At 36.8% G+C, this 15,356-nt stretch overlaps 1 protein-coding gene across 9 annotated transcripts in view; it reads right to left on the minus strand.

The window, feature by feature from the left end:
* The window catches only part of PPP2R3A (protein phosphatase 2 regulatory subunit B''alpha), a 205,036-nt gene that overhangs the window by 148,930 nt on the left and 40,750 nt on the right, over positions 1 to 15,356 (minus strand). For all 9 annotated transcript variants that reach the window (XM_057315817.1, XM_026497085.4, XM_044383425.3 and 6 more), the window contains one exon: positions 7,982 to 10,419. In XM_057315817.1, coding sequence (XP_057171800.1) covers positions 7,982 to 9,976 — 1,995 coding nt within the window. In that variant the 5' untranslated portion in view covers positions 9,977 to 10,419. The remainder of the gene's footprint in view (positions 1 to 7,981; positions 10,420 to 15,356) is intronic.

Here is a 15,356-nt window from a genome sequence, read left to right on the forward strand (position 1 = left end):
AGATTTTAATTAATATACATAATTAAAATTACTGAAATAATAGAGGTAAAGGAAAACTGTATATTAAAAATTGGTAAGGAGAGTAGAATGTGTTAGGGTATGAAGGACATGAGGTTTTGTTGTTGTTTTTGCTTTTTTGGCAAAGGAAAAAAGAAAGAAATTTTTTTTTTTTATTAATAATGATTTTTTATTATATTATGTTAGTCACCATACAGTACATCCCCGGTTTTCGATGTAAGGCTCGATGATTCATTAGTTGTGTATAACACCCAGTGCACCATGCAATATGTGCCCTCCTTACTACCCATCACCGGTCTATCCCATTCCCCCACCCCCCTCCCCTCTGTAGCCCTCAGTTTGTTTCTCATAGTCCATAGTCTCTCATGTAAAAGAAAGAAATTTTGTTCAAAAGAAAATTGTTTCAGAATAAGAAAAAAAAAATTAGGACAAAATCTGAATGGATATAAAAGAGTTGTAGAAAGTGTATAGAAAAGGAATCCTGAGAAAGGAACTTTATGTATGGTCAAGCTAGCTAAGATTGGAATGGATTTATTTAAGTTAAAAAAAATGAGTTTAAAAAAGTTCTAATATCTTTGATGCACTGATGCAAAACTAGAATTTGGTTTTCTCTCTGTTAAAAGGACAAAGTGTTTTCTTAGATTATTGGTCTGCTCTTACTTAAAAAAAATGTAAATAAAGGTTTTTCTTCCCCTTTTAGGTAATCTGCCTGGTCAGCACAGACTTTTTTTTCTTACCAAAATAATTTACTATGTTTCACATTGTCTTTATCAGGTCTTTGATTACTTAAGAAAACCCAGTCTTCTCAATATTAAAAGGGCTAAGTTTTGTTCACAACCATGTAACCTTATGTATTTACCTTTAAAATCTTCTATTGTCAGTTTGGTTAAATAGACAAGTATTATTTCATAATGACCTGTGATCCTATTTATTCTAACGTTCAGACCATCTAACAGTTTGATAACTTCCCCAAATCAAATTCTAAATGTAGTCTTTTTTACCTCAAAGTGACTTTAAGACTTGCCAGATTCCCTGGAAAATCTCAAAGAATTTGTCTCTCGTCTTGTAAAAAAGAGATGTTAAACTAATTGGGTTTATTTGGTATGTAAAATCACATAGGAAACATTGTCAAATATGTAATTCACCTTCTTAGGTTGTATCTGTATGGATGCAGGCTATTAATATAAGTGTTCTAGAAATTTTATGAAATTATCTTAAAATGTTATATATCACAGAAATAACCGAATTTCCTCGTCAATTCTAACATAGTGAATTCTCGTCAGACCTTAAACCATGGGCATTTTTAAGTCTTTCGTCATTTATGGATAGTTATTGTTTTGCTTTTGTAAAGCATTAGAGCATTCATGGAAAGCATTCATGGAAAGGACACTACCAAGTACTCTTAACCACCAACAATGCTGCCAAATTACAAGGTATCAAACCTTGGGTGCCTGTTTCACAACTGAAGAAGGCTCCACCCAACATCTGGTCCTGTGCAAATGCCAGAGACCTCAAAATCCAATTGACTAGGAAAAAGTAGCTGACACGGAGGCAGACTGCTTCCTCCCAAAACATCAGATTAAGAATATTTCTTCCTTCCCTCTCCTACCACCTTTTTCCTAAATCTTATACCATGAAGGTATTTATGATTCTTTTGTCCAACTTTTTCCTTTTCCGAACCTGAAAAGATGATGTCATTGTTCACATATTTCAGGCCACTACTAAGGCAGGTAATCCAACCTCTAACTGCCTATTGAATTTTCGAAGATGCTGATAATCCTGTAGTTCTTTCTGCCCACTACAAATTTTTCCCTGATTTCCAATGCCTCAGTTTTTCTGAAACAAGCTCACTGGATAAACATTTCTGGGGAAGTGGAGAAACAGTTACACAAAATACATAAACATGCCAACTGGCTTAAAGAAATATCTACCCTTTGGGGATCATTTCTTGACTTACTTGATTCTAGCTGGTTTGGGTCATGGGTATAGCCTGGCTCATCTGCACTGTCCAAACCACGGGATTGTTTTGTTGCCAATTATTGTTATTATATTATATTCATGTTATTTATATGAATATTATATATATATTTAAAGATTTTTAAAAGATTTTATTTATTATTTGAGAGAGAGAGAATACAAGTGGGGAGAAGGGCAGAGGGAGAGGGGCACAGAGAAGCAGACTCCCCACAGGGCAGAGTCCAACATGGGTGGGGCTCTATCCCAGGACCCTGGCATCATGACCTGAGCTGAAGGCAGATGCTTAACTGACTGAGCCACCCAGGTGCCCCAAATATTATAATAATTTTCTCCCTAATATACTACATTCTCTCAAAAGTTTAAATGCATGTGGAGAGCCACTGACCGGCTGACAGATGGTCTCTCTCAGACTGGAACGACAAAAGAGAACAGAAGAACACCAGCTCCTAGAAATAGGAGCCCGGCATCATCTCTTGTGAAAACTACACTGAGACCTGAAAAGGTAATGGTAACTGAAAGACTGATATTTTTTTTTTTTTAAAGATTTTATTTATTTATGTGACAGAGAGACAGCCAGCGAGAGAGGGAACACAAGCAGGGGGAGTGGGAGAGGAAGAAGCAGGCTCACAGCGGAAGAGCCTGATGTGGGACTCGATCCCGGATCGCCAGGATCACACCCTGAGCCGAAGGCAGACGGAAAGACTGATATTTTTGATCAAACCTCTAGAATGGTCAAGAGAATGATCAAACAAGGGGACTGTGAAAATAAATGTGTAGGCCCAAGATAGAGCTGTTCCTGTCAGGGGTGCCACCCAGCAAAGCAAAACTTTATATGTTAACTGTGTCCCTGTAAATGCTTTGCTTGACCAGAAACACAGTATATTCACATAGTCAATTCTCCAATGCCAATCCAACTCTGGGCCTTTTCATGCCAAACAAAGCTGACTATGTGGCCTCAGCCAATCAGATGTTTTCTACTGGGCTCTTCTTTATTTTTTAGTCTTAAGCTTATAAAAGCTTTTTGCCTTATGCCCCATTTTGCAGTTCTCTGAAAGGAGACTGTCCACTTCATGAAGTGTTAAATAAAGTTTGTATCACCTAAATTGTCTTCTTTAATAATTTTTTAACGACTACAAATGATCTCTACTTCTTTAATAGTCTAGCTAAAGTTCACACTTGCTCTTTACTCTTGAAATTATTTTAAAGAATAGTTTTACTCTTTACTCTTGAAATTATTAAAGCTATTTCTTAAAAACACTGAAATTTTAATTTGTACTTTTGGTAATCCACACAGGTTTTCCCCACAATTAGCTGAAATTTTTAAGGTTTCACTAGACTTAAATATTATAGGAGAGCTTTAAAAAAAAAAACCTTCCCCTTTATTTACCTTAAATTCTTCTTTCATTAAAGAATCCTGCCCCATTTCCTCCATTCTTTCAATTGAGGCAAACTAATAGAAAATTTTTCCTGGGGTTTTTGTTTTTTTTTACCAAAATGAAGGAGAGATAATTTTCAAGGGAGGCTAGGTTTTATTATTTTAACTTGTGAATAACAGCTAACAGGCTATTGCTCCATTTGGCTAAAAACAGACCAAAAATGACTGTAATAACATCTGCTGGTGGTAATAAAACATAGAATTAAGATATTATTCATAATGTGAATTACCAAAGCAGTATAGTTCCTAAGTGTTTTTTAAAAATTGTATTATCTCCTATGTCAAATGTTTTCATTCATTCACTCACTCATTCATTCATCCAAAATAATGAAACCCCCTGAGAACTCTGACACATCCCCCCCCCCCTTTCCCTCCTTCACAGGCTGTTGTCTTCTTATTCAATTCATTTTCAGGCCCATCTTCACACCTCAACTATTCTAGAACCTACAGGGTTGTTTGCTGTCACCTAGAGGCTTTGTAAAGAAAGCATGTACTAAACGTTCATTCGCTAGTCAATGATATCAATAACTTGAGAGTGAGAAAGGGATGAAAGGAAACTGTTTCAGGTGGGAAAGTCAGAGATGGGTCATGAACTGGGTGGGGGTGGGGGGTAGGGAAGAAAAGCTATGTAGATCAAAACCCATGATCAGAACTCATGAGGAAGAATATCCAAACACTGTGCTTATTTATTTTGCTATTTCTATTCGTATATTATTTGACTGTTGACAATCACTGGTAGTTTTGCTATTGATTAATGATGTTTCCAAGATTTCTAGTGCCTTTAACAAAATATCACACTGAATCTCATCAAAAATCTTTTGCTGATCTACCATTAAATACTATCTAGCCGAGGAGTCAGCAAACTTCTTCTATAAATGGCCAGATAGTAGATATTTCAGGCTTTAAGTTCTCTAACTTCTCAACTTAGTAGGTGGAGGACAAAAGCAGTCAGATCATACGTAAACAAATGGGTGTGGCTGTGTTCTATTAAAACTATTTACAAACATAGGTCACAGGTCAGATTTAATCCTTGGGCAACAGGTTGTTGACTCCTGATCTAGACCAGTATCTAGATATCAATTTCTCAATATCATACTAGTATTTTCTATTTGATTATCTCTCCCAATACAGGCTTGAATTTTATTTCTGGATAACAAAAATGTCTGGACAACAAATACTGCTCTATTCTATTCTATGATAATGGGAATTATTTAAAAGAGTGATAGGATTGTTTTTTTTTTTGTGTGTGTTTAAAATCAATTTAGTTAACATATACTGTATTATTAGTTTCAGGAGTAGAATTTAGTGGTTCATCAGTTGCATATAATACCCAGTGCTCATTCCATCAAGTCCCCTCCTTAATGCCCATGACCCAGTTACCCTACCCTACCTGCCTCCCCTCCAGCAACCCTTGGTTTGTTTCCTAGAGTTAAGAGTCTCTTATGGTTTGCCTCCCTGTTTTCATCTTATTTTATTCTTCCTTTCCTTCCCCTATGTTCATCTGTTTTATTTCTTAAATTCCATGAGTGAACTCATATGGTATTTGTCTTTCTCTGACTTAATTCACTTAGCATAATTCCCTCTAGTTCCATCCACATCATTGCAAATGGCAAGATTTCATTCATTTTGATGGCTAAATAGTATTCCATTACATGTATATACTGCTTCTTCTTTATCCATTCATCTGTCAATGGACATCTGGGCTCTTTCCATATTTTGGCTATAGTGGACATTGCTGCTGTAAACATTAGGGTGAATGTGCCTCTTTGAATCACTATCTTTGTATCCTTTGGATAAATACCTGGTAGTGCAATTGCTGGGTAGCTCTATTTTTAACTTTTTGAGGAATCTCCATACTGTTTTCCAGAGTGGCTATACCAGTTTGCATTCCCACCAACGGTGTAAGAGGGTTCTCCTTTCTATGGGCAAGTCTTTTAATAAGATTTTGATCTCAGTCCATACTTGTCAAAAAATTGGAAAGCAATAGAGCCCAGTGTGGGATTTTTAGTTGGGCATACTTAGATTGGGAAGGTTAGAGGGGGGACATGCTCATGAGCTGTCAGCCAGGGACATAGGAGAGGTGTTACATAGGACTTATTCTTGGCCTCAGGTTCACATTTTCTACTTTCTGCAGCTCATCTTCAGAAGAATCTTTCCCCCTCTTTTCAGAGAAGATTATGGGGGAGGAGGGTTAAATAAAATTCAAACTGTATTACAGTAAGTTTCTGGTTAAAATGGTTGTTAGATGTTGGAGTAGGTTGCAGAAAAGGTGAACATTTTTTTTTAATGAACAGACAAGTTATTGAGGGAAAATAGCGAGATAATAACATCTAAATGTCTGAGCACACCTTAGCTCACAAGAACAATTAGTTCTTATTACTATTCTGAGATTGCTGTATAGGTATTTTCTTTATAAAATATTAAGCACATCAATGTTGCCAGTGTACATGAAGGCATTTTTTTTTCTTATTTTTGTAACTAATTTCCAGTTTCTTGCCCCCAGCATTGACCAAGTTAACTACAGATATTACCAACTGTGAATCAATGAATGAGGAGACTCACAGAAATTTCACAGAAATGCTCAGAGAATGTTTGGAAATATATAGACCGAAATCATCATTTTATAACCTTATGTATAGTTTTAAACTTAAGTACTTGTCACTGCTAACTAAAAATGTGCACAGTACAGCCACAAAATAAATACAATGTAAAAATTATTCATCTGATCACAATATACCTTTTTCCTACTTAAATGAAGATATTAATGAGAATGTTAAAATTAACATTAACTTACTTTTTGACCTGGCCACATTTATGCCATCTCTAACATCCAATTTTTTAAAAATTTACTATATTAAACATATACAAAAAGGCATAAAATACCAAAAAATACTTATGATCCACCACCAGATTATGAAATTACTAACACTATTGAGGTCCCTTGTACATCCCTCCTCAGTTCCACCTCTCTCCTTTCCCTGAGGATTAGTCATTGTTCTGGACATTTTATTTGGCGTATCCACGTATTTCTTCATACTTTTTGTACAATGTATGTATCTCTAAATAATTCATATCATTTTACAACTTGTTTTGTTAATTGGCTTTATGTTTGAATTCACACATGTTGACATGTATGGTACATCATTCATGTGGTAGAGACAGTGCTCACCAAGTATATTCTATGTGCTTCCCTATGTTTCTTAGCTTTTGGGCTGGAATCACTGGACTGCGAGTGGAAAGGAAGTGTGTCATAGGTAGGAATAAGGCAATGAAAAGCAACATCTCCTTCTTTCCCTTCCTCAGTGAATTCATAAGCCATAATTCAGGTGGAGCAATGGGGCAGTTGTAGGAACACGGAGCATCTATCAGTAGGAACACGGAGCATCTATCACTCTGAGCCCCTAAGTGAGGTGGAACACAGCCTATTGCCAACCCATGTTAGACATATAAAATGAATAAGAAATAACTGCTGTGCTAAGACATACACACAAGTGGGAAGACAACTGCCTTTCTGGGATTATTAAAGCAAAACTATCAGGAGCAGGGAGACTCAAAGCCTTTTGAAAATACTACTATCTTATGGCCCTAGACTGGTATTTATTCCCACTTGCATGAAGAAGCAAATCTCATACATTCTTGTTGTTACCGTCTTTGAAGACCCTATTGCACTAACAATACATTCCGGGAAGGGCCTACATGTTCATAAACTGCTTCTGGTATGTTAGTTTTGTCTCCCCAGCTAGATTTTAAGGTCTTTAAGAAATCATGTCCTATATTGAGTAGGAGCAGCTGATTTAAGGAGAAACCAAAGAGGTAGGCCCACTGATAGAAGCCAGAAGTTACACCAACAGAATGACAGCAAGGAAGGATACAAGAAATATTCTGAAAATCAGAATTCCAAAGGCACTGCCACCCAGAGCCATGTAATGAAGGGACCTCAATAACACTTAGGCTAGTTTTTAAATCAGTACAATAACGGTGATGTTTAACACTCACTCTAACCTATTAAGAGAAGGGTAACTTGTGTTGAGAATCACTGTTTAGGAAGTCAGAGAAATATGTTTTATGTTTAAAAAAAGATTTTCATTTAAATGATTAAAATAAATATGCTTAAAAAAAAGAAATCACGTCCTGTCTTTTCTGTACCCCACACTGCACCATGCATGTATTAATGACTGGTCTACTGGTTGACTGGGGAGGATGAGGCTAATATTAAATTTAAGGTACCTTGCTTGCCTTTCACTAAGTTATCTTGATCCTTATTATTTCCATTATATAGTTGGGGACATTAAGGCTAAGTAACTTTCCTCTGGTCACAGAGCTAGAAGATGATGAAACATGGGAGGAGGGCAGTTGAAACCTGTCTGCCTGACTCTAAGGCCCTTGCTTTGTAGTTTTTTTCACTGAACTGAGTGAGGCCATGCCTAGTCTAAGGCAGGGACTTCAGTAGAACATAAAATGGCTAACAGAAAAAGTCTTTCTTCATAATTTTTGCACACATTAAAACATTTCTTTAGCTACTTCTCAGGACTCAAGATTGTTGGGTCTTACCTTGATCACCTCTGGAGTCTGCTGAATCAAAACCACTGAAGTAGTATCTTTGGCTTTATCACCAATAGGACTTCTACAGACTGATAAATTGGCCTGGGAGGAAGTTGTCAAGGTTTCCTGTAGAATCTGCATCATTTCCTTTTCTTGTGATAGGCTCCCTCTGCCTGATTTGCATTCAACTAGTTCTTGAGCGAAGTCTTCAATGCTTTCTAGAATTCGCAGTAAGAGGACTCGATCCTCTTCCTCTATTTTGTGTCCATTAGTTTCAATAATCCTTGTTAGACAAGAAGGGGAGACTTTTTCGGTGGGTGAAGAGACTTTAGACTTGGGCTCAAGATCTAGAGGAAGCTGACCAGTCAACGGACTATGATTATTTACAGAATTAGAGCTTTTACCTTTGGCAAGTGGTTCTCTTAGAGAGGTCTCCATTTTCTGTGAAAATGATTCCAAATCCATTAATAATTTATCTATCTCTTCCTGACTGTTAGGATTCATAAAATCTCTGTGGTCTCCCTCTTCAACTTCAGGAACTTTTGACTTAAGATCTTCCTCAGGTAGGTTAACAACTAGTTTCTCAAATATCTTACTACTTTCATTTTGCACTGAGGCAGGACATTTTTTAAGAGGACGACCACAGTCTGAAAATTCTGCTTTATCTTCATTTACCTTTAAGAACTCCCGACCGGGTCCATTCTCTATCCTTTGTCCTTTATCTAACGCTTTCTTTCCATCTGATTCTTCTTCAATATAAAGGGTTTCCATTAGGTCACCAGAAGAAACATTTTCTAAAGAGTTCATGGTTAATGACTGTGATTGAAGCTGGGCATCTTTCAGAGTTCTGGGATCATTTATCTCAGGGTTATATAAGGGATTTGTAGAGTTGTTTGGAATGGATTTTACTGGGTCTGTTTTCCTAGAACTGTGTTTGTCATCTTGCAGTGCTATAGTTTGAAACTGTCCAGAGTCAGGGGCTGAGAGCTGGACAACATCTTCATATTTAGGGGGCTGTTCAGTGCCAAATACTGGGGAAAAGGGAGTCAGTTGTAAACTGGGCATATTACTGACCAGTTCTGTTAAATCTATAGCTTCATTATTCCCAGGCTGCAGGAATTCAAATGGTAGCTTTTTCAGATAGGATGCTAACCTGGTCATTACATTCACATAGACAGTATCAGAGCTAGAAATTGCATCGTTGCCATTTCCTTCATTGATGCTACTCCCTGACTTTTTCTTTATGCATTGTTTTATGATATCTGTGCACTTTTTCAAATCCTCAGAACATTTCAGCAAGATGTCCAAGCACATCTTTATGTCTGTTCCAGAAGAAAAATTATCTATTTTATGTTTTTCCAAAATCTGAGTAACCAGGTCTTCTTCAGAGAAGTTGTGAAGAAGCATTGAAGTTAGGTTTGTATCAAGTGAGTTTCTATGGGACAACGATTTTTCCTCAACTGAGGCACTCCGGAGTAAACCAAAGGACGGGGAGTTTCCATCATTGTTATAATGGCCACAGAGCAAGTCAAAATCAACTGACCTCCTATTAAATGAGTCAGACTTAACTTTTCTTCCCTTTTTATAAGATGCATGGTTAGAGTTTTTGAGCTTTTCAAAGGAAAATTCTTTTATTTTCCCGCTGGCAAAACTGATTGCTTCTCCTGCAATGTCCTTTAAGTTACAGGTATTCTGAAAGGTAGATCCTTTCTTGACCCTGGGTATGCCTGTTAGGGCCTGCTGGTGATAGTCACCCTCAGCTGAGGAAAACCCATTTTCATGGGGTAGAAACATAGAGTCCAGATCTGCATCTTTGAACTGAGACACAGGGATGTGCAAGAGGTCTGCACAAACACTATGATGTACCACAATGCAGTCAACTCCATGTGTAAAAGTGTGGCAGGTTCCAGTGCAATAATGTATAGCTTGCTCAAAACGCCTGTCTATCACCACACTGCTGTAGTGGTTCACAGTACTGACCACAAGTCTGTAAGTTGCTGCCATAATATCGAATCCACTCAGTGATGTGAATTGGAATTTTCTAGAACTTATTTCAAGTAAATTCTCCTAACTTACTCTCTGCTGAAAATATACTTGATGACAAAGTTCAGTGGTTTCTTGCAAATATAATGACCTTTCCCACAAAGAAAAACCATCTAAATTTGAGGTTTTGTAACTGTCAGGATACAGTAGCTACTGCACATTTGTGCTTGTATTAGGAAGTCTAATAATTTAATAATTGTGATCTTTAGTTTTATTTAGTAATATCATGATACTGTAGAATTTTTATAATATAAAATCCTCCTTTAGTTCTTCAGCAGTTCTTTGATGCAGAAATTTATTGTCATTAATTTACTAGCATAAATCTTAGTTGGTGGTACAGAAGTACTGTGATAACTGAGTCCTCCAAAGACTTAAATGATCCATTTTTTTTGTGAATGAGAAACCTGTAATGAAAAAAGAAAACAATTTTAAAAATATGATTTCTTAATTCTGACAGAACATTTCATTTCCTCTTTTGCATCCCATATGCAGTTAGTCACCAAGCCTTATTCTTTGCTACACTACTGCTTATCTTTGATTCATGTCTTTATTTCATCACACCCTACACTCCTTACTATCTGGAGTATTATTGCCTCAACTCTGCTTTGTTACAACTGCCTCCCAGTTGGTATTTCTTACTCTGCCCTCCTTGCCACCTTACACGACACCAACGAGCTTAGACTCAGTTTTTTTTTTTTTATCCTTCACAGTTCAAGAATTCACACTACTGATCTCCATAAGGCACCATGCATCCTACCTCCTTTGACTTATTTTCAAGACTTTCAACATCTGTTCCCATCCACCTACAACCTTATTTTGTGCTACTGCCCTGCACCAAACTTTTGGTTCCATCAACCTAATCTTCTCAAAGATTGCTAACACATAGTGCTTGTTCTTGAATCTACAACTTCCTCTATACTTGAAAATTATCTTCTCTTTTCTTATTATCTAAGAGAGAAAAGACTGTCATTACTGCTTTTGACCCTATCCTCTCAGACACTACCACATGCAGAGCTCTCTCTTGTTACCAAGTAGATAGAATTTACTTAATCATCCTCTTACTAAAAAAAAAAAAGGCTTTTAAACCATTCTATAGTTGCTTTCCAAAACGGTTCAATCGAGGTACTCACTCAAGAAATATTGAGTGCCTACTATGTGCCATGCACTTGTTAAGTGCTAAGGATACAGTAGTGAATAAAATAAAGTCCCTGTTCTAATGGAGCTGATAGCCTAGTTGGATAAAGAAAAACAACACGCACGTAAACATATAACTTAGATGGTGACATGTGCTAGAGAAAAATCAAGCAGGGCAGGGTTCAGAAAGAATGAAAGGGACTGTGTTATAAAGGGGAATCAGGAAAGATCTCACTGACATTTGAACAGAGACCTGAAAGAATAAAGGGAACAGGCTGAGGAGGTATTTTGGTCTAAATCATCTCAGGCACAATAACCATAGGTGCAAAGGCCCTGAGGTGGGAGTATGCTTGATATACTATAAGAAAGACAAGGAGGCTAAAGTGACTGGAACAGAGAAAGCAAGGGGGTAGTGCGGGAGGTGAGGTCAGAAAGGAAAGGTGGGAAAGGAAAGGAGTTTAAATCAAGGAGGATCTGTAGACTTATGATGAATTTGGCTTTATCCTGAGTGAGCTGGGACTGATGGCTACTGAGCAGAAGAATGACATGATCAGACTTACATTTTAAATTGGTAATTCTGGCTGCTGTGTTCAGAAGAGACTGTGAAGGAGCAAGATAAAAAGCAGAGAAGCAAATTAGGGGCTACTGCAATAAATCAGGCAAGAAGGCTTTGGGGCTTGGACCAGGATGGTAATAGTGAAGAAGTTTAGATACTGTAATATATATCAAAGGTAGAGCCAGTAGGATTTGCTGAAGGATAGATGTACGATACTACTAAATCAAGAATGATGAAGTAAAGCAATGAAAGGAAGGAGATGATGACTGAAAAGGAGAGCATCAGTTTCACTACACCATCAATAGCAGTGGCATTTTAACAATAAAAATCTTTACCCCTTAATGAGAAATATAACTTTATTGCTTTCATTTTTATTTCTTCAATCCCAGAAAACTGTTTTTTTCTTATTTGTAGATTTCTTCTCTGGTAAATTGTCTCTTCTTATCCTTTGCTCACTTAGGTATTAGAGACTTAATGATTACAGATACAATTAATTTATGAAGAACCCTTTCTTTTGTTGAATTCTTATGCTAGAATACATTTCCTGGCCCTCTAGATCCAATGATTACTCTGTTTTTATGCCAGTCCTACACTATTGTAATTACTGTTGTCTTCTACCTGGTTTTGCTTCCCATATCCCTAATCATGACTTCTTTTTTTTTTTTACACTCCAAATGTTGATGGTCTTCCAGATGAATTTTTAAATAGTCAAGTTAAAAAAAAAATGCTATTGGAATTTGATTCCAGTTACAATAAACTTATAAATTATTTTGAAAAAACACTGATATCATTATAATATCAGATCTTCTACCTACAAAGATATAAATCTTAATTCCAATATTCCTTTATTTCTCTCTTTGGGTTTTCCTCAGTGGGTCACCCCCCCCCCCATTCTTCTTGTCCTTCAGTGTCTTAACTTTGTTGCTAGATGAATGGATCTGGAGCTACTATGTCATGCTCCACTTCCTCACCTTCAAATCTCAGATGGTGGCTCATATAAAACTATAAAACTAGATCTCACCAAGGATGAAGCTGAAGCAGAAATAAGTTCACACTAAAGGAATTGCCCAGTAATTCTTAACAGAAAATGCAAAGAAGCCAAAGAGGAACTAGGCATTATGGGACAAAACACTAGAACATGGCAACAGAAGAAATTGCCTTTCCAAAAGATGCACAAAAGACAGGGAAGAAATAGCACCAAACTTGAAAACCTATACACCTTTTCAGAAATCCAAGATTTTGAAAGAGCTTTTTGGTAAGGATAAAAGGAAACAAAAACAAAGGATATTACTAAGAAAGTGTATCAGGAAAACTATGGGAGAGATATCAGGACTATATTCTAATACAGTTGATAATATAGGTGATAAAACTGGTACAAAGGCAAAATACATGAGTGTTAGAAAATTCAAATATCCAGACACCTGTGAAAACACATGATAAATTCCTAAATTAACATAAAGACTATTTTATTTCTCTGAAATTTGAGAAATTAAAGAAGTATTTCTCTAAGCTTGGATATAACCAAAACAGCCAGCTTATAAGGTAACATGACAGAAAATACAAATATTCGTGTGATACTAGAATCTGAAATAGTCAAGGAAGAAGACAGAACACTGGCCAAAGACAGACATGTGCTTTTAGACCAGGGCTACCCTATAAAATGTGCTCTATTGATGGAAATATTCTATATCTGTTCTTGTATGGCTGCCATTAGCCACATGGGGCTACTGAGCCCTTTCAATGTGGCTAGTATAAGTGAAGAGCTGAATTTTAGTTTTATCAAAAAAACTTAATTTTGAAATTATTTTAGACTCACACAGAAGTTGCAATAGTAGTACAGAGAGCTCCTGTGTACTCTTTCCCCAGTTCCTCCAAAGATAACATCCTATATCACCATAGTACAATGAGCAAAACCAGGAAATTGACATTGGTACTATTAACTGAACTACAGACCTTATTCAGATTTCACCAGTTTTACTTGTACTCACTCCTTCCCTCCTCCCTTCCTTCAACAATAACTGCCACCACAATCAGGATACAGAACTGTCCATCACCCCCCAAGCCCCTCCCATTACCCTATGACTTTATATATACTGTGACAAAGTCACAGTCATCCCAATCCTAACCCTGACAATCACGGATCTATTTTCCATCATTATAGTTTTGTTATTTCAAAAATGTTTTATGTATGGAATTATAAAGTATATAAACTTTTGATATTTTCTTCTCTCACTTAACAGAATGATTTTGAGTCATTCACTTCACCACATGTATCAACAGTTCATTCCTTTTTATTGCTGAGTTGTATTTCATTGTGTGGATATACCACAGTTAGTTCACCCATTCACTCATTCAGGGATATTTATGTTGTCTCCATTTTTTGGCTATTACAAATAAAGCTGCTGTGAATGCTAATGCACAGGTTTTTGTGTGAACATAGTTTTCATTTCTCCAGCATAAATGTAAGTCTGACTTTTGAGTTGTATGTTAAATATATTTTATATATATGTATATATATATATATATATATATATATAAACACACACATATATATATAAGATTTTATTGATTTATTTTAGAGACAGCATGAGTGGGAGAAGGGCCAGAGGTAGAGAGAAAGAGGGACAAGCAGACTCCCCACTGAGTGGGGAGTCCCAGGCAGGGCTTAATCCCAGGACCCCGAGACCATGACCTGAGCCAAAATCACTTAACCAACTGAGACACCCAGGCACCTCTTAAGTATATCTTTATAAGAAACTGCCAGACTGTTTACTTGAGTGACTATTTTACATTCCCACCAGTACAAGAGTTATGGTTGGTTCCACATCCTCTTCAGCATTTGGCATTGCCAATATTTTCTATTTCAGCCATTCTAATAGGTGTGTGATGTTATCTCATTGTGGTTTTAACTTACATTTTCTTAATGGCTAATGACGTCGAACATCTTTTCCTGTGCTTACAGACCAGCCTCATATCTTCTTTGGAGAAGTGCTGTTTAAATTTTTTGCCCATCCTAATTAATTAATTATAACTTAAAAAGCCACATGTGGCTAGTAGCCACCATATTAAACAGAGTAGTTCCAGATAATAGGAATGTAGCTTTCAGAAATGCTAACACTTTAAAAGAAAACATGAAGAAAAAAAAGAAGATACAGCAAAAATGAAGACTGATAGGTTTTAAAAATGCAATTTGGTGGGGGCGCCTGGGTGGCGCAGTGGTTAAGCGTCTGCCTTCAGCTCAGGGCGTGATCCCAGTGTTCTGGGATCGAGCCCCACATCAGGCTCCTCCACTAAGAGCCTGCTTCTTCCTCTCCCACTCCCCCTGCTTGTGTTCCCTCTCTCGCTGGCTGTCTCTCTCTGTCAAATAATTAAATAAAATCTTTAAAAAAATGCAATTTGATGAATTTGCCATAAGTAACCTTACTGAGAAAAAAAGTGGGAAGAAGAGTTAAAGAACTAATTGCAAATTTAGGTCTCTGAGTTAAAGTTTTGAAGGGACACAACTGGGAGAGGGAGGAAGCATATAACAAAGCCAAACCCCAAGGGGTGGCACCAATTTCAATGAGAAGCTTACAGTCTAAAATGATTTGAGTTTTTTATAAAAACGCCAAAGAGACAAAGATTAACTTCCCTGGTATTTGGATCAGATCT

This window comes from Ursus arctos, unplaced genomic scaffold (genome assembly GCF_023065955.2).
Source record: "Ursus arctos isolate Adak ecotype North America unplaced genomic scaffold, UrsArc2.0 scaffold_20, whole genome shotgun sequence".
Classification (NCBI taxonomy): domain Eukaryota; kingdom Metazoa; phylum Chordata; class Mammalia; order Carnivora; family Ursidae; genus Ursus; species Ursus arctos.